The following is a 24,610-nucleotide window of genomic DNA, read 5'->3' on the forward strand; positions in this document are numbered from 1 at the left end:
GAGTATGTACTCTCTGAAGATGACCTTCGGCACTGTAGAAAAGCAGCCAGGATTTTGTCTCTGTTCCAGCAGACTGTAGCCACAGTGGGCTCAGCTTTTGAGTTTAGAGAGAAAGACGTCGAGAGCCTTGAGCTGCATGGAATGCTGAGTCCACAGGCTCAGGACTTCATTGTGCAGATTGGTACAACAATGACAAGAATGACTGTGCATGCGGCAGCGGTGATCAGAGCAGCGATCTTGCAAACCTTGGCTCGTCTGAATTCAGCTTCTTTCCGTTTTAGTAATGAATCATAGCCTGGCGTATAAATATCTTCCATCCAGTACTCTAAGTTGTTTGGGTTTAAAGATTCTTGGGTCTAAAAGTAAAGAGAAGGTGTTAGAAGTATGATTAATACTTTAAACCAGGCCTAAGACATCCTGGTGATTGTCACTCCTGGAGCACTTAAACATTGTCTGCAGCATTGTGAGATGCTTCCCCAGCAGGGCTGTGCCAGCAATAGGTTGCCAAGGATCCATTCCATACATCATATCTGACTGCACTGGCTCCTCCCTCACTAAAACTGACATAACAGCTTTAACACAGGGGACCCTAGGCATCATCTCTACATAAGTAAGCAAAATGGCCAAGACAAACAAGACTCAGCCTTGATGTGTATGTGACCAAGAGTAATTTGGCTCCACTGCGGGGGAAGCCAAAAAAAAGTCGTAGAAAATGTTTTCTACCAGAAGCCTCTAAGAACAGGTTTGTTCTAATGGAGACTGTATTGTAATTTTCAGTCAGCTCATTTCTCAGAGCTTTTACTGAAAATCAAAGGCACCTCCAGCTTAATCAAAATGTAAAATATTTCCATTTCAAGCATTTGCAAGAGCAGGTTATAACACTGTGCAAAGTCAAGGACTGCAGACTCATGGCAGACAGTCCCCACCTGGGTTGATGATGATTCTACAGTAAGGGGTACTTTCCCCAAAGCTAGCTCCTACAACACCTACAACAGACGCCTACCTAGGATTAATGTATTGTACGCAAAAGAAATATTATATTTAACCTACATTTCCCACGAACCCTGTTGCACATTGATGGCTATAATCTATTTCCATGAAGCAAAGCTGTGTTGTTGTTTTACGGCAAGCATTTAATAACGTGTCACACACAAAAAGGCCACAACACATTGCAGTCCCAAGTGAGGCTACCTATACCTCTAAATCACAAATCAAACACCCATTGTGAGAAAAGCTCTTGAATCATTTGAGTTTTACAGATACAAACACATTAAATGTACATACACGGAATCAAAATACAAACCACTCCAGGCCTGCCACACTTAGAAAGCTCAGCCATGGCAACTGTTAGTGGAATAGGGATGGCTAACACATGCTCATCATTTCTCCCCTGCCCTGCTAGCTACCTCCTTCTGCATCTTTCTCTGTGTGTCCTGGAGCTGCAGTGTGGGCTCAGTCAAGGGAAAGAAACAGAGAGAAGGTTGGAGTGACGGTTCTCCTAGAAGTTGCACCTGCCAACAGCTAGGCTCCTACCAGACGCTAACTTGCAGAGCTGTGTGCCATAGTGTTTCAGAGATAGCTCCCTGCCCTTGGTCCTTTAGAGCCAGGAAAGGCCACAGCTCTTCCCTCTCTTCTATGCTAATGTCTGAGTATTACACGGGCTATTGTTGGCCCTCAACCTTCTCACATTTACAGTGAATGATCCTCTTTACCAGCTTCCCATCATCCCTTTGGGCATGCCATCTGCTTACTGTAGGGGGCTGACAACCCACTGCCATTCAGTCTCAAGATTTCATCACCCTCCTGTTGATAACCACCATATATTGGGGGAGGGAGGGGGGTCCACAGACTATGGACTGCAGGCCAGTTCCATCTGGCCTCCAACTCAAAGTGGTTTTTCTACTTTTCAACCATGTAAGTAAATGAAACAAAGAGGACATTTAATAACATGTGGAAAAATATGAAATGCTAAGTTTGATGTACAAAAAAACAAGGTTATTAGAGGGGTCAGATCTGTTCATTTACAGATCATCCAGGGCCACTCTGGTGCTACTGTGGGTAGGCTGGGCAGACTGGACAACACTGTAGAGGACAGAACTTACGGTGGCTGACTTCAACACTGTTTATAAGTTCTGCAAGCTAGATAGATGGGCAGAAGCTAGTGCTAGCCACCCACAATACTCCAAAGGTAAACCAGAATGCTCCCATTGTAGGGAAAGCCTTTAAATGTCTTTTTAAGAAACTCCTAGGACCTAGTAGACACTACTGGAGTGCAGAAGCCTCTCCCTGAAGCTGACCTAAACTGCTCTGTGGTGACTAAATTCTACTGTTTAGAGCCTGTGTTGTATGTTTGTATCATAGCTCCTTCATACATATGAACCCAAATATACACATATGCAAGCAAAGTCTTACATATATATGCACATGCATATGTACACAAATGCACACACAATTCATATGCACATATATATGTCCGTATGTATATACATACATATATATATATATATATATATATATATATATATATATATATATATACACACACACAAGAGAGAGGGGGAAAGGGAGATGGGGGGAGATGAGAAGGGGAAGGGGGAGAAAGAGGAGGAGGGAAAGTAGAAGGGGAAGAGGGAGAGAGAGGGGGAGGGGGAGGGGGAGAGAGTGAGTGAGTGAGTGAGTGAGTGAGTGAGTGAGTAAGTGATTAATTGATTGATTGAGATCTCTGTCCTTTTGGGACACAGATGGACCCCATTTGCTCTCCCTGACATGAAAACCCTCCAGTTCTCCCTGTCAGTTTCCCCGACAGAAAACTTCAAACCGCAATGGCACCACACCACAGAGAGGTAATCCCCAGGGACAGCATTAGGCCTGCCAAGTGATGAAATCCTCAAAAGGGAAGAAAAGATCCAAAGATGGCACTGTCTTGTTGAAATGTAGACCTGGCACATGAATGCTGTGTCCAGGAAGATTAGGTTCAGGTGGAAGGCTAGACAGGCAGCCTTCCCCTCCTTGTAACCTTGAAGGCAAACGCTGGCCGTTGTGGCCAAACAACCTGCTGTACATACCGAGAACAGCAGACTTTGTGCTCCGTTCTCTCCACCATGGGTAGAAAGAAATCAGCCATTTTTCATTGCTAGTTACACTTTGTTGGAGGTCTCATGAAATACACTGTTGTTAAGTAGGTTTTTTTTTTTTCAATAACCTCAAGCCATAATGGTACCACAGCACAGAGAGGTAAGCCAGGCTCTCGGGGACAGCACACACATTCTCAGTTGTTAATTAGGCCTGCCAAATGATGAAATCCAGGCCTACTCCGGTGCCTACCTGCTCCGTGGATATCACCAATGGATTTACATATGGACAAAGATGGACCTGAGAAAGCTGTTTCAAAGCTAACCTGGATCAGCACTTGAATCTCTGCGAAGCAATGCAAACCAACAAGCTAGGGATTCGCTGCCCTACCTGGGTCCGTGTCTGCTCTGCTTTGCTACGAACACATCACCAGGCAATGGGTGCTCTAACCCCTCAGAACATGTGGCCGGAGTCTCTGTCATTCCATTGCTAAGCAAAGTCACCTAAAGCTCTGTAACCCAAATGTCTATTTTATTTTATTCTTTCTAATTTTATCTTTATACTTAAAAACACCAACACACCCAAAATTGCATGAATGAAAAATCCCTCATCTCTCTCTCTGTCTCTCTGTCTCTCTGTCTCTCTGTCTCTCTGTCTCTGTCTCTGTCTCTCTCTCTCTCTCTCTCTCTCTCTCTCTCTCTCTCTCTCTCTCTCTCTCTCTCTTTCTCTCTCTCTCTCTCTGCCTAATCTTTCAAAATCTTTTTTCAAAGTCACTTTCAGAGCCGTGTGAAATATTGCTTATTACAACCTGTTGAGCTATTTCTAATTCTGAGTGCTTTCTAACTGGCAGGTTTGTGATTCAAGGGGGGTGCCACATATAGCAAAGTCGAACAGAGGTTTGCTTGTGGGAGACTTAAGACATGGTCTAGCCTGCTTGGCATCAGGAAGATGACAGGAGAAAGCAGCCCGAGGGGACAGATGGCATGTAATATTCATGGAGATATTATATGCATGGAGTAGGTTGGGTGAAAGGAAGCTTAAAATGCTTCAGCTGCCACCATAGATGTCTTTCCCAGGATTGAGCCAGAGGTCCCTTGAATTGCCACCATTTGGGGACCCAGACATGCAAGTAGGATTGCAAGCTTTTTGTCTGAGTTGAAGTTCTGTTAAACTCCTAACAATAGCAAAGGGAAAATCTAGAGAGGGAAGAGAAGAGAAAGAACAGGAGACTTATTGTCCAATGGCCTAGTATAGACTTAGACCTGACTGATCTGGACCAACTCACTGAGCCTCCGGCTTCCATTGTTTCCTGCTTGGTAAATTGGAGGTGGCCAGAGTAATGCCTGCATCACAGACAAATGTGTCTGGAACCAAGAGATAAATGTAGAAAGTGCTAAGTACACTGACTGACTTCAGTATTCACTACCAACTCCTGAGTGCCAGGTTGCCAGGTCTCTCAATATCTACTTAGTGCCAGGTTCTTTATATATATTCTTTTCAGTTCTCGCAATGATACTATTAATGTCAATAGTTAATGCCCATTTCACACGTGAGAGGACCAAATCTAAAGCAGGTGACATAAGTGTTTCAGGTCACACAGTGTTCTTAAGAAGCTTTGGATTAGGCCTTGATGCTGTTCAAATCCGGTGTCTTCATCTGCCACATGCTGTAGCTCCCATACCTTCTTTGTATGGAGCAAGGCCATGACACAAAAGACTAGTCATATTGAGCCTACAGACAGCTATCAGCAACCATACTTCGAATGCTTAGGCTGTCTGCCGAGAACTCGTCCCCTTGGTGCTATGGCCTTGCTGTCCACACTGCCAAATCCACAGGTGGCCATGGTGATGTGAAAACAGGTGTGCTGTGAGTGGAACCACTTAGAGTTGCCCACCAAAATAAAAGTGTGACCAAAACCCAGTCCTGTGGTGGGAGAACAAAAAAAAAAAAAAAAAAAAAAGCATGCCCTCTAGCCATAATGGCATTCACAGACCTTCCAGGAATGGCTCTTACCTGGGGTTTGCTCCATATGGAAACAAAATCCATAGCTTGGCTCCCATAAACATGCTTATCCCACGCGCTACATATGGAAGGAGAAATCAGCTTGTGTTTCATTAAACAGTTTGGCTCAGGTCTTGTGAGCAAAGATCAGAATTTGCACTTGGTTTTAAAAGCATCATTAGCAAATCAGATGATCAACAAACACACAAAGTGACTACCCTCATTGTTAAATGCTTACAAATGGGCAAGGTATAAACCCCCTTGTTTAAAATAACAACTACAACAACAAAAAAGAAAAAAGACCTCTCTGCTCTCTTGCTTATTAAAGTTTAGAAATCCATGGTAGGAACCCAGGGAGTTTAAAGGTTGAGAGAGAGGCCAGATTGACATCATCTATAGCCCATGACTGGGCTCCTCCCACCCAGGAACAGCGAGGCTCACCTGCAGGTCCAGAGCTGTTAGCTTGCCTTTGTCACCAGCATTCCGAGCATATTCCTCAATGGTCCAAGAAGGCTGGCCCCGCTTCACCTCAGCTAGCTCTGTCAGCCGCATGTCTGTATACAGAGGGTTGCTTTTCATGTGGGCCTTGAGGGAGGTGGGGTAAGGATGAGGGCTAAACACCTGTTCCACCAGGAAGCCATCTTTGGGCTGCTTGGGCAATCGGTGCTGTGGGGGGATGTCATACTGCCTATCTGCCTGCAGAAGAGCACAAAGATATTCAGAAAAGCCACAGAGATGCCATCAGGTCTCACAGTGCAGTTGAGTAGCTAGCCAGCTATTTATCGATGAGGCCCCAGCAGACAGCCATGTAGCAACACAAATTTACTTATGAAGACATCAAAGTCTGCCTGTTTGAGGATCCTCTAAAGAGGGCTTTCTGATCTTGATAATACAAATAAAATCACATTCCACAGCAAAAGTAAGTCCTTTATAACCTGTTCTTTACACCATCCTTACCAGAATTGACTCGCTTATGCAGTTGGCCAATGGAGCTCAGAAAAAAAAAAAAAAAGACTCTACTGTTTGTCCCAGGACACGGAGTTTTGAAGTCTTTACTTGGCTCCTGCATGTTCTTTTCTGTCCCATGTTTTACCTATACTCAGTGAGTAAAAGACACAGGTCATTCATTCTGCATGGAATTACCCAAAAGCACTGCTGAAAACCTGCCATGGAAGGGAGAATCTAAGTTGGGCATCCTGCATAGGGAGTGTCTAGTGACTCCCTGGTGCAGGTGTCCCTCAACATATCTGTACAACACTTAAGATACAGGAGAAGCTTGGGCAGAAGTGTGAGGTAGGAGTGTCTGAAGTGGTTTGATAGCAATCATGAGACACATCACAGCCCTCTCTATTCTCAGTGAACCTCTAAGACCAGGGTCTCTGATCTTTTTGATATCCACCTTGAGGCCATGGGGTTTCCACATAAATGACCGTCCAGCAAGTGTTCCCTTATAAATGGGATGGCGTTTATCTCTGTGATCTAATAGGACTCTGGACAGACCCTTTAGCCTGAATTTGACATGCTGTTTGTCTGCCAGCCGGTCTCTTCCACTAGACTTCGAGTCCCTCCAAGGCAGGGGAATAAATGGCTTGTTTGTGTTTTGATTCTGGCTCAAAAACAATGATACAAATTATTAGGGCAATCCATGAGGATTTGTCCAATGTTATGGATCTGGGCATGTGAGACAGGGAGCAAAGCATCCTATAGAAGAGTAATAGAGGGGAAAACGAATGTGATGAAAGGCACATGACAGGTCGACACTTGAGCCACTGTGGGTAGCTGTGAGTGGATGTGGACTGGAAGCACATATCAGCGCACCTCATCCACCAGCTCAGAAACAATGGGTAAACCTTGGCTATCAAGGCTATGGGAAGAGGCGCAGATTCAAGTAAATCAAGCAAGATGGGCTTCCTTCCTATTTTCTAACCCATTAATGCCCCAGAGCGTCTAAGGCTCTACTGGCTTTCTCTATTCTGCTCACATACCATGTCCCAGTCCTTGCAGAGCTTCTAAAGTAAGCAGATCATGCACAAAGGCAGGAGTGGCAGAAATTCCCACGGGGATAAACCTGGTGGTAGCCACTGGGGCTGGCCGTATATCCACCACTCTGCCTGGTGCCAGATGTGCAGCATCACATTCTATTAACTCATTAACATTTCACGCATCAGAACGGAAATGATCCCCACCGTGGGTGTGGAAGGTCGGGACAGAGAGTTTTAGAGATAGACTCAATGCTGCCTATAGAGCTATGGAAACGACAGAGCTGGGATGTGGACTCTCACACTCCTAGGAGCATCTCATCGAGGCCAGGCTTGTATCTGCTGTCTGATACCCATGCTTGAGTCCTCTAGGATAGTAATCGGTACATCTGAACAAAGATGGGCAACCATTGCTGTACAAGTGTCCAGATGTGTGTGAATGAAGAGGCCTTGAGGAGCACACGGAACCCAGAGGAGAATGTGGAGCTCAGCACCAACCATTCTCACCGTATCCTAAGCACAGAGGGAGGAAATCATACTGTCTTAATGTAGAAATGATGTGAAGAAATGTTTGATCATCTAACAAGGCCTGGCTGTAGTAGTTCCGTAAATAGTTACTAAGTAGGTGACTGAGTGAATGGCCATAGCATTTCAGGGGAAATACAAGTAGACTCATCAAGGCAGGGTGAACTTTGAGGTAAAACACAGCACTTTGGTTAGAAATAAGTGTGTGAAATTCAGGCTCAGTGGGTTGAGGCACTTGCCACCAAGCTTGATAATCAGAGTTCAATCTCCAGGATTGGTAGACAAAAATAATCAGCTGTTACAAGCTGTTCTCTGGCCTCCACATGCATGAACACACACACACACACACACACACACACACACACACAGTGAGAGAGAGAGAGAGAGAGCGCTAACAAAAATCTTAAAAATTATAAGTGAGAATTTTATGACTTTTTGCACAGGCAAAGGAGATTTGTAGAGGACGTGAGAACAAGACTCATTGCACACTCAGCAAGAGGCATTGCACACATACAGAGAATTATTTTAGGGAAGTGAACACAGAAGCAGCCCATGAGATGAGGTGGAAGATGGAGGGCAGGTCCCCAAGCCCCAGGTGGGATGTGAAAGCTGGAGGATGGGAAATAGCAAAGAAGACAGAGATGCGTGAGAAACCACACAAGGTAAATATGTAGATGCTGGCAGCTAGACTGGGCATGTGAGCTCATGTGGAACTCATCAGTTGGGAACATTGCTTTGTTATGGCCATCCCTAACAAGTGAAATGAAGAAGAAACACTGAAAGGAAAAGAGAGTGTCATCTGAGACCCGAGGAATTTGTGCATGGTGACAGGACATTTTGAGGGCCTGGGCTACAGCAATTTCTGACACTGGATCAAAGTTGAGGCAGTGACCAAAGCTGGTTGCCCCAAGAAAGATCATAAGCAAGAGGTGGCAAATGCCAAGAGGAAAAGTCACAATCGAAATAGTCACGCAGTCTAGCGGGGTTACTTCACACAGTAGCTTCTCGATGTGAGGCACTTCAAGTGGGTCTTACTTAAGGTGGTGGCAAGTCCTGCTGGTTTGATGAGGTATTGAGGTCAGGCTGGTTCCCTTAGGTTTGTTAATACAATCACCTAACCATGTTAGTTCTCTATTAACCATTTTTTCAATGTTATATAAAACCCTGGGTTCCAGAAATCTGGCCTGAGCCTAGTATTCATGGCAAGCAATATAAGAGGCAAAAATTTCCATGGGATACAAGGGCTTCTTTGGGATTAGAAAAATATAATGCTCCCTCAATTTTTCCTTTCCTCTTGGTATGGACCCCAAATTCAAACTCACACCTTCTGAACATCACTTGGGAAACCCACACCTCTTCTTTGGCTCAGCATCCTTGAAGCCCATCTTATACATCCCTCCCACCGATAGCCCAGTCATCAGAGACCCTGGGAGGGCAGCACAGGGCCAGTCCAATGGCTGTAGAAGCTGAGAGTGGCCAGAAAACCAGCTACAGCCTGAAAGTGCACCTTGCTGGCAGCGAGACGTCACTGGAACCTGGCTGGAGTGAAGGGATCAGATGTGTGTCCCCTGGAACAATCCCATTCAACACGGGACAAAACAAGGAAGTATTTGTACACACACACAGGGCTCCCAGCACGGGTAGAGTGAGGCCTTTGATAAATGGTCAAAAGTAACACTCACATGAGACGTGCAGAGATCGTTATATAGGAAAAAGAGACAACCAAAGAGGAGAGAGAGACATTGTTTATGATTGGCTGTTTTTCCATGGCGTAACAAGGAAATCGTTTTGTTATTCTTAGCAATAAACTACTCATCTTATAGTGAAAGGGCTCATATTTTTTGAGAGCAACATAATGCATGCAACAAAATTCATGCATGAGACTTAACAGCAGGGACACTAGCAAGCCTCCTCCCATGTTTGCCTGGAACAGATCCCACAACTTCAGCAAGGGCAAGAAGATAACCTTGATGCTGTTTGCCTGCCTTGATGCACTCCCCCTCCTGCAAAATCTTTTTCATACCACCTGTCCAATATCCCAACCGCTCTGTCTACTGGCAGCAGCATCTCAGCATGAGCTCCACCCAACTGACTGGCACCTTGGCAGAACAAACAGCCTGCTCATGTTGCCCTCTCTGTTCTAACGCATAGAGCCTGCCAATTCTGGAAAAGAAACCAGCAAGGCACAGTTACCCAGCCAGAGGCAAGGCTTTTCATGGAACGTCTGAGGCCGTGACTATACTGAAACCCATCATGAGAATTTAAATTTCCATTACCTCCTTAGATTTCCGGTGCCAATCTTTGTTATTGGCTGGGCCTGCATCTTTTATCTCCTCTTCGTTGAGGCTCATCCGGTTGGTGTATGTGATGGTCCTCCAGTCTCTGGGAGAGTTTGAGATGCTGGCGATCTTAGATTCTGTGGCACTGTTCTCCTCAGTCAGGGACCTGGAAGATGGCCTGGTAAAGAGGCTTTTCTTTAAGGCCTTGACACGCAGGCTTTCACTGTTGCTTCCGCTGGCATCGGAACAGCCCCAGTCAGGACTGTTGTCCAGCTTAGGTCTGTGGGAGCCACTGTGTGCCCGGAGGACACTCGGAGAGACACTATCATCCGAAGGTGCCTCGCTGGTCAAGGAGGTCAGGTCAATCTGCACATTCGCTTTCTCTGGCTGCTGTATTTTCTCATCCAGTTTATTGAGTTTTCCAAGGACCTGGGAGATCTCCTCCCGGACCCCTGACAGTGATTCCAGCTTCCGTTCGATCTCACCAATCCTGAGAACCAGTTTGCACACACTGCTCTTCAACTCTTCCTCAGAGTGGTGGACGTTTTCAGACCGGCTACACTTGTCTCCCTTGCTGCTGGAGATCCCATTGGTGATTTTGGCAAGGTTGCGCTCTGGTGAACTGTCGCAGTCTGACTTATGAAGCTGAGACAAGGAGCCAGTGCTGTTGTAGCAAGATGACTGTATCACTCCCGTAGAGCCGCTGATACTCATGTCGTCAAGAAACCGGAAAATGTCACTGATGTCATCACTGACAATCTCTGAGTCATCATCCGAGTGCTTCATGGCATGCCTGTCATTGTACTTGGCTTGACCTGAAGTACACAAGTCTTTGCATTTTGGGGGGTCCAGCACATGCTGCTCTGTCTGGGTACCCACACTGCTGGTGTCTGAGCTGTGCTGTCCACTGGTGCAGCTGATGCTTTTGTCTTTAAACTTCTTGACTGCTTCGTGCTTCTCCAGGTCAATGGGGGATGAGATCTCTTTAGATTTGAGTCCATTTGGTTTCACTGCGTAGCCAGCAGGGAGAACCTTCTGTTGATCCTTTGGCACCAGGTAAACCGGATGCCGGTCTGGGCCTGAGAAATTGGGAGTCTGGTTGCCAGAATTTGGATAGCGTAGCTTCTCTTCAGAGGGATTTCTATTGAAAAAGGAGCGTTCAAAGTCAGGCACTTCCTCTGTGTTTAGGCTCCAACTTTTGGCGGGCCATGGAGTCTGTTTACTGGACCTCCCTGGACAGCGCCTGGTATCTTGTGTTCCCATCACTGGAGTGGGTCCAAAATAGGTAGAGGCTTGAAGGTCATCCAAGCTTTCATGCTTTGCCCGCCTTTTGTCAGGGATGGGGGAATACACCGGATTCAGGTACTGGTTGTGGTAAGGCATCTCAAAGCTGTGGTTAAAGAAGGGTTGCTTGTGGAGTTCCTTCTGACTCGGGGGCTCCCCATGATCTTCCTCTGCTTTGTTAGTTGTACCAACCAAACTGGGGGATACAGTCATGAGATTGTGGAAGTCTTCTTTGAAGATGTTCCTTTTCTGAACACAGGACTGAACCACAAATGGTTCCTCACTGGAGATGAAGGTCTCTTTGATGCCTTGGCTGATGGGCAGAGAGTCCTGATCTGAAATGGACTCGTTCTCAATATTCATGGGGAAATAGGTCCTCTGCATCTCACAGGGCTGAGGGCTGGCCACAGAATATGGGGACAGGACTTGCAGTCTGTCCAGAGAGGCTGCCCGGTTTTTCACCTCTTTGTTAACACCCAACAGGAAGTTGGGCTCAGAGGCAGGGACGAACTGTGGGCATTCCTTACAGTCCATCTTCCGGCATTTGGATGACTGCCTGGTGGGGTAGCCTCGGCTGAAGGGCCTCTCACTCAGCTCACAGTTGAGAGGCTCACAAACTGTGGGGCTGCACACCTCGGTGTCCGACCGGCAAGACTCGAAGGAAGCCTCCTTCTTGCGCACCTTGTGGCAACTTGTGGGCAGCTTCTCCTTGGCGGTGCCCCCATTCATCTGGATCAGGTTGAAGATTGTCACGATGTCTGCTGCCACCATGATTTTCTTTGACTGCTGGTTGTTTGCCGAGCATCTCATCTTGTCTTTGAATAAAGTGGCTGGAAAGTTGGGATCGAGGCATGCTGTGTAGAAAAGCGCGCTCCTCAGTTTGGCAAGCTGAGACAGATCAAACTGGGCGCATAGTGACTTGCACAGGTCTTGATAGGAAACGGTATTCTGTTTACTGTCTAGCTCTTCTAAGATCTTCACCAGAAAGAGAGACGCTTCCTGATTGGTTTCCATGGTGTAGATTCACAAGGTCACTGACTATACTAGAGCATCAATCAGTTCTATCCTGACGACAGCAGAAAAAACGGGGGGGAACGGCAGTTAGAAACGGCAGCACAGCTCCAGGTCCAGATTGGTCTGCACCTTTTAAAGAAACACAAGGAAAACATTTTGATAACTAAAAGTGGTTCAGGGCTTTAAAGTGTTCAGAACATTTGACTTAATTCTTTTCCTAGGAATCTACCTCGAAGAAGCAATCAATGAAAATTAGACATGTCAGTACTCACTACATGGAATTCCCAATAGCAACAAAATGATTGTAAACATCCAAATAAGTAAGAAATGCATGCATAAAACAAAGTAGGAGACAGGATGAGCTTTATCGAACATGAAAATTTCATAGATGTACATTCTTATATGCAACATATCAGCTTAAAAATAAACTGCTAGGACATCCAACGTAAACAAAACATTACAGAGGCCAGAGTTAAAAGACACTGAACTATATGATTCCATTTTAATACCATTCTGAAGTATCGATCAGTGACGATGGTGGTGAGGATGATGATGATGATGATGATGATTTAGTAATTGCATATTGTTTGTTTATTGGGAGGAACTTTAGAAAAGATGAAAAATTATAAAGAAAGGTAAAAGTTGTTTGTAAAATAAGAAGAGTATTAGGGACTTTGTGAGAAAAGCAACGGGGGAACATTCTAGATAGAGGTTCTCAACCTGTGGGTTGCATCCCCTTTGGTGTTGGATTCTTTCACAGGACTTATGTAAGATCATTAGAAAACACATTATATTATAATGTATAAAGGTAGCAAAGTTATAGTTATGAAGTAGCAACAAAAATGATGTCATGGTTGGTGTTTGCTACAACATGAGGATCCGTATTAAAGGGTCGGAACATTAGGAAGGCTGAGATTCGATGTTCTAGATCTTTCAGTAGGCATCGGTTACTACACAGACATATATATTTGTTAAAACCAGCTAAGGTACTGTTAATATTTGTGCTCTTCATTGTATATAAATTTTATAGGGAAAGAAATCAGACTCACTATTGGACTTGCAGCAGTGATCTGCATTATAAAGTATTTAGGGGCAAGAATACAGATGCCTGCAAGTTACTTTTAAGTATGGAAAACATCAGATGGCTTGGTGGCGGATAGATACGTGATCAACCAAATATAGTAAACCACTTAGTGGTTGGATCCAGATGGTGGATGTGAGATTATTCAAGATAATATTCTTTCTACTTTACTGTAAGACTGCAAACTTGCAGGATAAGACAGAAAGATATAAAGAGCGCACAGTTTCGGGAAGAGATCCGTATTTAAAACCCGGACTGAACAACTATTTACACTCCAGCCCACACCGCTGTCTTTCACTTTAGCTTCTAGGAACACATGATTTCAAACCACGGTGATCTTACGTTGTGCAGATTTATTTCCGTTGTCTCTACCCAGTAAACATTTTGTACAATTGTTAAGGTATCGTTTGTGTGCAGTAAGACTCACACTTTGAAGTGTGCCCTTGCTTGCACTTGATGGAGGTATCTTGCACACACAACTGCCACAGTGCAGGATACCATTCAGGTGATTTCTCCAAGCCCCTTACATCCAACCTCGGCGACCACTGGTCTGCATTTCAGAGTGGGAATAAGATGGAGTCATGTAGTACAGTGTGCAGTCCTTCAACTCTGATGCTGCCGTACTTTATTCCTATTGCCTGTCCTGGCGGGTTCGTGTTTAAACTCACAGATGGTGCGTTGTAAGAATGTATATTTATAAAGTTTTCATGTTCAGTAAAGCTCATTGTGTATTGAACTTATTTTACATGTTCATTTCTTTTTAATAACGAATATGTGTTTAATTCTGTGTACCAATTTTATAGTGAACATTTATAGTCATCTCATCACAACAAAATGATCTAATGAACAATTTCTGTCAAAATGAATTCAGTATATTCATATACGTATGTGTGTGTGTGTGTGTGTGTGTGTGTATAATCTATTCCCTTTCCCCTCTAAAACCCCCATCTCATCCCTTCCCCCTGCTTCTATGAGGATGCTCCCCCACCCACCCACTCCCTTCTGTCTCCCTGTCCTGGCATTCCCCTACACTGAGGTAACAAGCCTTCACAGGACCAAGGGCCTCTCCTCCCATTGGTGCCCAACAAGGCCATCCTCTGCTATATATGTGGCTGGAGCCATGGGTCTCTCCATATGTACTCATTGTAGTTTAGTCCCTGGGAGCTCTGGGGGGGGGGTCTAGTTGGTTGATATTATTTGGACAGTTACAATAATTTTGTTGCTTTTATGGATACCATATAGTTGACGTTGTCCTTTCTAATTTTTATTAAGCAGCCAAGCCTGCAGAGGAGAGCTGCCCTGGAAAGGAGTAGCTGCAGAACTGTAGTCTGTCTGCAGACCTTGTCAGTCCCACTGCAGAGCTTACCTCTAGCCCTGAATTCCAAACAAAGATGGCCTACAAACTTCTATGGAAAAGGCCACCCCTGTGCCACAGCCCCTGATGTCAGTTGCTGACCAGTGAGGCCAGCCTAGTCAGCCTGCAGGACAAGGCATCCTTCATCATAGTCATTTTCTTGAGCATGCTGTTTGTTTTCTCTTGGTTCTGATGTTTTTGTAATGGGTACATCCATGCAGATTGTTTTCTTCTTTTCTCCCCACACTGGCCACCCTGACTGCTGCCTGTCGGGACCATAGGTGGATCCTGGACCAACCATGCTTCCCACATCAGTGCCTTTCTAAGAGACGGATGAAAGCTTTAGCCTTCACTCTCAAGGGTCCACTGGCAGGTGTGGGCCCCCCCAGACCATGTGCAGCCTCCCTGTGTGTATACCCGCCATCAGTGCAGTCAATTCGAAGCGGAGAGTGAAATGGAAGAGAATCACAGCATGAACTAATCTGAAACGGGAAATTTCCAAACATCCAATCGGATCAAAGTCCTCTAAGAAAACTCACTATTGAGAAACATAACAGCTTCTGAGGTTTAAGATACATTAATGACACCCACCATATGTTCATTTCCCTGAGCACATGCCGCATGGAAAGGGCCGAGCGAAGCCAGGTTTGTTACCCTCCTGTGATCCCAATACCTACAAGGCAGAAGAAACAGGAGGATTACTGCTAGGTCCAGGCAGTCTGGTCTTCAAAGTTCCAGTCCAGCAAACTCTATCCCCCAAACACTAGACATGTTCTAATTGCCATTGATTTTTAAATTGACAGTGTTCTAGAAGGTCCAGCTCATTTTCAACAAAAGCAATTTATTTCCTCAGACCATACTTAAACAGCAGGCGGCTATGGGATCTTTCTTTGTCCCGAGGGCAGCTGCTCTTAATAGGCTCGTATAAATCTTAGCATGGTATCTGCCATGACGATCTGGAAACTCATGGCTAGCCTTTACTTGCATGAGAAAAGAAAATAAAGTTTAACGGGCTCTGTTCCTGCCAGGGACAAGACACCAGGAGATGGACTTCGCCCACACAGTGCCTCTGCCCTGCCCCAGTCCTTGCTTCCCTCGGATGAAAACATTCTGTGTCAGGATGTTCTGGCTTGCTAGAGGCGAGGACAATCTGTCACGCTTGGTCTTGAAGTAAATAAATGGGTGTAGCTATCGGAGCAGAGGACAAATGAATGTAATTTAGAGAATAGCGTGCAACAAATGTGTCCCGTATTTTATGGATTTGGTGGCACAAATTGCATTCATAGCAATTTTTTTACATTAATCCTTATAACCACCTTAAGAGACCTCTTTTACTTTCACAATGACTCTCTGACAGATGAAGAAATGGGACAGGGGAGCTCAAAGTGCTACAGCCAGGGCTGCAGAGCTGAGCTTACTCCGAGCTGTGTACACTATGTACCTCCTAGGAAAGCCCCAAGATATGGCTCCCCAGAGAGGCCTTCCCTGTTCTCACTGTTGCTTTGCTTGGCTTAAATGCATCCCCAAAATATCTATTTGCAGAAAAAGAAAAAAAAAACTATTTATAAAAACTAAGACTCATTGTCTCCCAATGAAAGTAAGGGTAAGCCTGGGTCATTTTTTTTATCGTTATGAAAACTGGCATCAGAGAGTCGGGGAGATGGCTCGGTGATAAAATGCTTGCTGTGCAAACATAAGGATCTAAGTCTGGACACCCAGCACCCACGTGAAGAAGCCAGGAAGTGCAGCAACCATATGTATCCCCAGTGCTGGGGGGAGGAGGAAGGAAGGAATGGATTCCTAGAGCTCATTGGCTTCCCAGCCTCGTCCAGCCAATGAGTTCAAGGTTCAGTTCAAGACCCTGTCTCAAAAATGAAGTGGAGAGCAATAGGGAAATCACCCGGTCAACAGTGTATACCTTCATATTGTGCTGGTCAGTTTTTGTCAACTTGACACAAACTCCAGTCGTTTGGGAAGAGAGAACCTTAATTGAGAAAATGCCTAGCTTTAGCGTGAAAGAGCCCAGCCTGGCATGAGTGGGTGATGTCACTAGGCAGGTGCTTCGAGTTTTATAAAAAGCAAACTGAGTGAGCCATGGAGAGCAGGACAGTAAACAACATTCCTTCAGGACCTCTGGTGCAGTGCCTGCCTTCTTGTTCCTTCTTTGAGTTCCTGCCCCGACTTCCTTCCAGGATGGACTAAAAGCTGTAAGATGAAATAAAGTGTTCCCTCCCAAAGCTGCCTTTGGTTGTGATATTTTATCACAGAAACAGAAAGCAAAGAAACGTGAGCACATACATATGTCATAACACAACTGGCATTAGAGGCCTGTGGATGAGAAAAGGTAACTGGACTTACGGGTGGCACACATACAAAGGATGGTCAATCATTAGAGAAGCCCTAAGATTTGCTATGAAACTTCAACATACCCCAAGAGGAATGGAAGCAGGGGTGCGGGCTTCTGAACAGTAAGCTTCCAGGCTCTCTGGGTGACATCACGAGACAGTGTCGACTGGCAGACTAACCCCCCCTGACCACGCTAATGATTCTGCAGGGTAAGAAGAACAGTCTCAGTTCACAGATAAGGAAACTGAACAACTGGCAGACAAATACGATACTAACGAGAGGAAATACCTAAGTTGTCTGAAGTCCAATAGTTAATAAGAGACCAAAGCCTTCCAATACCGCACCAGATTCAACCTTGTACTAAAAGGAGCAGATGTGTCCATATGGGATGAAGTGGAGGGAAAAGGCCTCTAAGGGGCTGACCTACTGTGTGACATCAACTTTGAAATCTGACTCCATATGTATAAAGAGCAACAATACAAGCCTGCGTGAAGCATGATTTCGGCCTCTCTATATTTTTATTCCCAATTCTTCAAAGCCTTCTCATTTCCCACTGTGGAAAACACCGTTCTCAATCACACATTTCCAGGGACCTTCATTAGTCCCATGAGTTACTGCCTCTGCCTAGTTTACACATCTCCTCGGAGAGAAAATAACAAGCTGGTTGTAAGACTCATTAGTCAACTCTTATTAAATTGGAAGAAAGATCATGAACTCACTCCATAGGGAAGTTCTGAAAGCCAAGGATAAAGTTTCTACTCAGAGTAAGTGGGGATGCCCTCTCAGTTCTCAACCCATGTGACTCCCAGGCTAGCCCACTCCTAGCCCGCTCCCCCATTTCTGCCTGGTACTTACTCCATGTGCCTATCTCCTTGTGTGCGACCATTCGGCACTATAGTCCCCTTTTCTGGGGCTGGAGGATGGCTCAGCTGATAAAGTGTTTGTAGTAATAGCATTAAGAACTGTGCTAGGATCAGCCAGGAAAGTTAACACTGCTCTCTCCTCGAAGCCCATGGTCTCAGGGAAGAAAACAGTCTTTAGGACCAGTGCTCGTTGTGGCTACAGTGATGATTCACTTTATGAAGATGGAAATCGAGGACAAGATGGTGACTTGACTGTCCAAATGCACATATGGAAGTAAGGGCAGATCTGGTCCTGGCAGCTAGAGCTCCTGACATGTTTTTACAAACTTCCATACAACATGCCAATGGTGAACAGCAAAGGCCAGGGGAGTTTCAGCAAAGCATCCCAGTCAGTGATGAGATGGAGTCCAAGCCAAAGGGGAGAAAAGAAGACAATTTTGTAGTGATGGTACCATCTCCAATGGTCTAGAAGACTCAAGATATGGGTGATTTGAGTTCAAAAAGAAGGGTCAAGAAGTGTTCCACTCAAAGGGAAGGTGGCTAGAAAGTGCGGGGCAACAGAGTTTGGTGAGGAAAGGGATAAGGAAAGGGGAAGTAATGGACAAGCAGGAAAAACTTAAGTAGGGTGTTCTGTGCTATGAATAGATGCCTTCAAAGTTCAGATACAATCAAGAGATGGGCTTTCAAGAAAAGATTATAGGCCATGGAGTGTCTAATGGGTGGGATGACGGTCTCTTTGAAAGATACTTCATACAGCCTGACACATGCTTGTTTTTCTGCCTTCTGCCAGGCTGAGAATGTAGCAAGAAAGTCCTCACCAGACATTAGAAGCTGTTGCCTTACTATGAACCAGCTAGTTTATAGGACCATTAACAATAAAATAACATTCTCTCTAAGTTACCCAGGCTCAGGAACTCTGTGACAGTAGCACAGCTGTCTTTGACAGGCAGGATGCTGGCTCCAGGAAAGGAGGCTACAGGAAATAGGAGTTGGGACACCATCAAAGGTAGGTGCTGTAAGGGCGGCACTGGGGTGAAGGTAACCATGCCACATATAGGGTGTTCAGATTGGGACCCATATTCTTGAATCCACATTCTTTTCTACCTTTCAGAAACTTTGATGTAACTGGATGAGGGAAGAATTCCAGGTTCTTCTGTTTCCTGGTCCATGGTTGCTCTCACTATAGATCAGTATGCAGCTTTGGAAAGGGCAGGAACCAGATGCCTGACTTCTGCTCCACCCCAACCCCCAATTCACTGTGGAGTCTTGTTACTTTTCAAGCCACATGCTAGCAGGGATAAAGGCTGGAGTTCAAAGGCTGAAGTAAGTGTCTGCTTTTTCTACACCTGAGACATAAGTGCTCACTGTGTTGACATCTGATCTTAATCAAACTAGAGCAGACGAGAGGCTTCTCTCTGGTTGAAGCTGGGGCTAGCAGTCTCTAGGAGTGCTGTGTGAGATCTCTGGACAGAAGATAAGCTTCTCTATATCATCCCTGCTCTCTCCTTTAGCAGTTTAATCATCCCTCTGTTACTAACAGCTCAGAGATCTGATGCGAATGAAAGACATCGCTTTGAGCCAGATTAGCAAACGTCAGCTGTACAGTGTTCATAGTAAGGCGTTCCCATATCCTTTTCAAAAGACAAAATAAAATGGCCATAATGTTCTCACTGCAGACTCGTAAAAAAGCACACCATGAGAGAATTCGTCCGCAGGTTCACGGAAAATTCTGGCCATTTTTCCCCCCTTAGATTGTAGTTGTTCTTGTGATTTAATGCAAGTGTGGACTCAGGACTATAAAAGAAAGGTCTCAGCCTAGAGATCTAAAATGTGTGATCTGAAGCAGTAGCCTTCTTTGTGTTGTCTATAATTTAAATTACAAATCAAAGGAAGAAAAGCCCAGGTTTTTCCTTACAGGTCTGCTGAAGAAGGTATCAGGGAATAGGGAAGGAAACTGCTGTGCTATTTATCTAGTGTGTGCCCCTGAGAGGCATAGCCTTGTCTTGAAGCCCTTAGTTTAGAATTCAAAATGTTATAAAGAAAGGAACACTCTTAGCATAGCATAGTGGTGGATTCTGATCTCCTAGCAATGCTGGAAAGCATCTTTGTTGCTGGAAAGCTTTCGCTGTTAATATGTAATGCTAAGTCTGCAAGAGGGCGAAATAAATGCTCAGAACACCAAAGCAGAGATAAAGCTGGGAATCACAGAGGGAGGCAGGAAGTACCTGAGCTGGAGGGTAGGGGAAGTCCTGTCAGAGGGAAGGCAGTGAGAAGAATCATGGCAGACAGCAGGAACCTGGAGCATGTACTGACTGACTGTTCTCTAGCTAACTCAAACCAGAGAATGTAATGGAGTTGGAGGTGTCTGTTAGCCAAAACAGAAAACATTTGTCATCCTCTGCCTGGGTTCTGTATTTAACATTGTGGGGTGTGTGTGTGTGTGTGTGTGTGTCTGTGTCTGTGTCTGTGTGTCTGTGTCTAGAAACATAAAACAAGGCCACCATCTTAGGCTCTCGGGTCTAAAGTTGTTGCTCCAGAGTACAAGAATTCTTAATCTAAGAAATCAAAACCTGTTTTAGGTTGATGATCTCCCTGATACCAATGTGTAAAACTGCCTTAGACAATCTTAGGTGTTCTGTCTTAGAGGAAAGATAGTAGTAACTATTCTAAAAATTAAACACAAAAGAAAACAAAATCTTTCAACACAAAATAACTAGCTCAAGACTTTCCCAAAAGGAAACCACAATTTTAAAAGGTATAACTATATTTTAAATTAAATACATGTATATATGTATAAGTACATATATACATAGAGTATGTAGTCTAAGTAAAACACTGATAACACAGCATATAATTTGGAAAATAATCAGTACTTGTGAAAAAAAACAATCATTCCTTGGCAAACAATGAAAAGATTAAATAATATACTATTAAATAATATGCTAAGTAAAAATTAGTGACCCGAAAGATCTAAGGAAAGCCAGAACAGGACTAAGAACACGAAGATGGAAGATACAAAATTGAGGCTGAAAGACATACACACATGGAAGGGGAAGTTTCAGAAACTGTCTAAATAGCTTTTCCAATAAAAAAAGAACAGCAGAAAAATGATAATGTCTAGGAATGTTCCAGAATTTACAGCACAAACCTTCAAAGAGCAAAACAACCAAAGCAGAACAAGAAGCACAGCAGCAAAGCCTACGTAAGAACTGAAGAGCATCAGAAGGTCTTTATCCTTAGATGCCTAAACACGTCACATTGAAACTCAAGTATGCCAAAACAAAAGGAAAACCTCAACTTTAAAAGTTGAAAAGCAGCCTGCTTTACATAAGACCCAGTATCAAAAAATACTAAATAAAATGAAACAAGAAAACAAGGAAAGGAAAGGGGGCAAAACACAGGTAGTAACAAACTAGAAAACAGATGTGTGTTTCATTTTATGAGGAAGCCCTTCATGTTAGAGGAAACATGAAATGATTATTTCCTCGGGGTAACTAACTAAGAATCCCGGTTGGTAGAGCTGGAGACAAAACTTAACTGGTTAAGAGCTTATGCTGCTCTCTCGGAGAATCTTGAGTTTCCTTCTCAGCACCCACACTGTGGACATCTGGCGTCCTGGGGCATGAAGTATGCTAACACACATCCATATAAATCAAAGTACATTGTAAAAGATAGAAGAATTCTGGTCACAGTAGAAAATAGATTTAGAAAATGTATTAAATCCTAGATACGTCAATGGCACAGGCCACACAGATGCAGGTGTAGGTTAGAACACAGCATATGATAGAGACCGAATTTCAAGGCAATGACAAGATGCTGGTGTGCTCAATAAAAGTAAATGTGTCTATGGTTGATTGGTTAAGTATTACTGGAATAGTCAGAAAACCAATTGGTTTTAAAAACTTGACTTTATCTTTACTCATAACACATACATAACAACTGAAACTAAAAAAGCAAAAGTTTGAGTCAAGGGTCAGATAATTTGAGATCCTGAAAGAATCTTCTACAAGATCCCAAATGCTCAAATCAGGAAGAAAAGGAAAGACTCGTTTATATGAATGAGAAGTGCTAGTTACCCATCTCTAGACATTATAACACCTAGATAAAGCAGGAAGCAGATGCTTCTTGTATCTTATTGGGAGCTCTTAAAACCTGGTAATGAATAAATAACCCAAACAAAAAGGCCAAGTTACAAAGAAGGAAGGCAAAGAAGAAGATATAACAAATGAAGCAAAACAGAAAAACAATTTGTTTGATTATTTTATTATTTATAAACATAAGGACCATAAAAATACTTTCTTTGCCCAGTGGAAAAGCACTAGGTACAGTTCGGTCTTCACCTCCTGATATAGTTCAGTTAAGTTGCCCCTAAAGACTTGTGTTGAAGGCTTGGTCACGAGCCTACACTGCTGTTGTAAGGTGGTAGAACAGTGAGGTAGAACCCACACACTGCCTAGCATTCCATTCACTACCTTCCCACAGCCATAGCCCACACTTCACACATATTACTATACAAATCCACTTCACACATACTTCTATATAAACCCCATGTATACCAAATTTTCATATTCAACACAAAGCACCTTACCTCAAACCAAACACCACCATCTACCCATACCTCATGCATACCACCTACCCATAGCCAACACACACCAACACACACCAGCACACACCACCTACCCATAGCCAACACACACCAACACACACCAGCACATACCACCTACCCATAGCCAACACACACCAACACACACCAGCACACACCATCTACCCATAGCCAACATACAACAACACACACCAACACACACCACCAACCATACCCAACACACACCACCTACCCACATCCTACATATACAGGCTCCTCATGTTCTACAACCTACATCTCAACTGTCACTCCACGCCTGCTACTTACCAACAGCATACACTCTACTCATACCCTTCATAGCCATGGCCTACTGATACCCTACACATCACCTACTCACACTCTGAACCCTACACTACCTGCACACTCCGTGCATACTCCCTACACACTCCCTACACACTCTCTCTACACACTCCCTACACACTCTCTACACACACTCCCTACACACTCCCTACACACTCCCTACACACTCCCTACACACTCTCCCTACACACTCCCTACACACTCTCCCTACACACACTCCATACACACTCCCTACACACACTCCCTACACACACTCCCTACACACTCCCTACACACACTCCATATACATACTCCTTACACACACTCCCTATATACCTCTCCATCACACACACACACACACACACACACACACACACACACACACACGAGTCAGCCTTTCCCTGATTTCTAATGGTGGCCTCTCATGTTGCTGGCCACTTAAGCTGCCCTAACATTCTAAAGTTCTCCAGTCCCTACAAACTTGATGACCTCTTACATTGTGGTTTGTTTTTCCTCAGCTACTTAATTTTAGGCTTTTAACAAACTCATAAAACTGCATTGTTATCATCTTGCTTGAAACCACCTTCTTCTTCTTCTTCTTCTTTTTTTTTTAAGTCCCAGAGTGATTCCAGATGCTGCATTGTGGCCACCAACCACCACCACAGGAGTCACTGAAGGTTAAAATTACCAATCACAAAGTAAACTGAGTAAGGCCACAGAGACTGGGCATCACTGAGGAGGCTTCTCAAGTCAGAGCACGGCAGATCACCCACTGGCAAGCTCCATGGAAGCTCTCAGTAGCAGAGGGCATGGAAAAATACTTAGGACACCAGAAAAACCACATAGTGACCATATTCAATAAATCATGCTAGAATGATGGCATCACACATGCACATGTATCACGACCCCCCCACACACACCAGAACACATGCATACAACTGACAGACCACTCTGAAGGTCACTGTCTAATTTAAGAATTGAAAACAATCTATCAGCATGCCATAGCTATATGACATTCAACTCATCCCCCTCCCATATCACTTAATAAGACAGGATCTCATGGGAGTCAGGTTCAGAGTATAAATACCTCATTCAGGTATGTGCTTTGTATTGGGGTAGGAAGGACTCGGTGCAGGTAAAATGTACACAGCACACTGACAACACTGAGCTATAGAGCACTTTTCATTTGGAATATTGAAAGGAGGTAGCATGCCACATTCTGGAGAGAAGCCTTCCAGTGACTTGCAAACTGCTCTCTTGAGCCCTTAAGCACTCCAAAGGGGGCCAGACACCACACTGAGAATGGAAAAGGGTGCCAAGGCCCTCCACTGATTTGTAATCTGTTTTGTCCACTTAAATTTTATGGAAGTTTAATATAAAGGGTGCTATTTTAAGAGAGAGGAAAAGAACATTATTCAGTAGTCTGGTTTGATACTCTCAATATACATACATACATATATATTACATATGTTGCATATATAATAATATGCAACAATATATACAGAAAGTTAAGCATTGCCCAGGTTGTAGGATGAATTAGAAGCATACAGCTGCTTCTGCCTGCCTTACGTTCAATATCCTTGTTTTCTTCTTTTTCTTTTAATTTACACTGAAGCCTGCAGGGTAAGCTCCAAAAACAAACATTTGAATGTCAGCGGGAAAAGCTAATCAGTGAGCATTAGCACCATATTCACAGAGGAATCTGAAACCCTTTTTCAGCTAGTCTGGGAAATGCATTGCCACTTGGCTGGAGCAGCGAGCAGGGCCTTCCCCGTCCTCCTCCTGGTCTTCACATTCTGTGCAGAGGCCATGGCCCGCAGCCCTGCTCTCTGCTTCCTGTTGTCCAAGGTTTCCGGAGAGCTTGTGAGGGAAGAGGGAAGAACAGAGTCTC

General features: G+C 44.3%; 1 protein-coding gene across 1 annotated transcript; it reads right to left on the reverse strand.

Moving 5' to 3' along the window:
• Positions 1–158: 158 nt before the first annotated feature.
• On the reverse strand, positions 159–12,154 carry MINAR1 (membrane integral NOTCH2 associated receptor 1; the record flags this gene model as incomplete). The annotated part of the gene is made up of 3 exons (XM_080934239.1): positions 159–356; positions 5,515–5,769; positions 9,854–12,154. 3 exons carry the CDS (start codon positions 12,152–12,154, stop codon positions 159–161), a joined length of 2,754 nt encoding a protein of 917 aa, XP_080790365.1.
• Positions 12,155–24,610: the final 12,456 nt, after the last annotated feature.

This window comes from Micromys minutus, assembly GCF_963924665.1.
Source record: "Micromys minutus genome assembly, chromosome: 21".
In the NCBI taxonomy this organism is placed as follows: domain Eukaryota; kingdom Metazoa; phylum Chordata; class Mammalia; order Rodentia; family Muridae; genus Micromys; species Micromys minutus.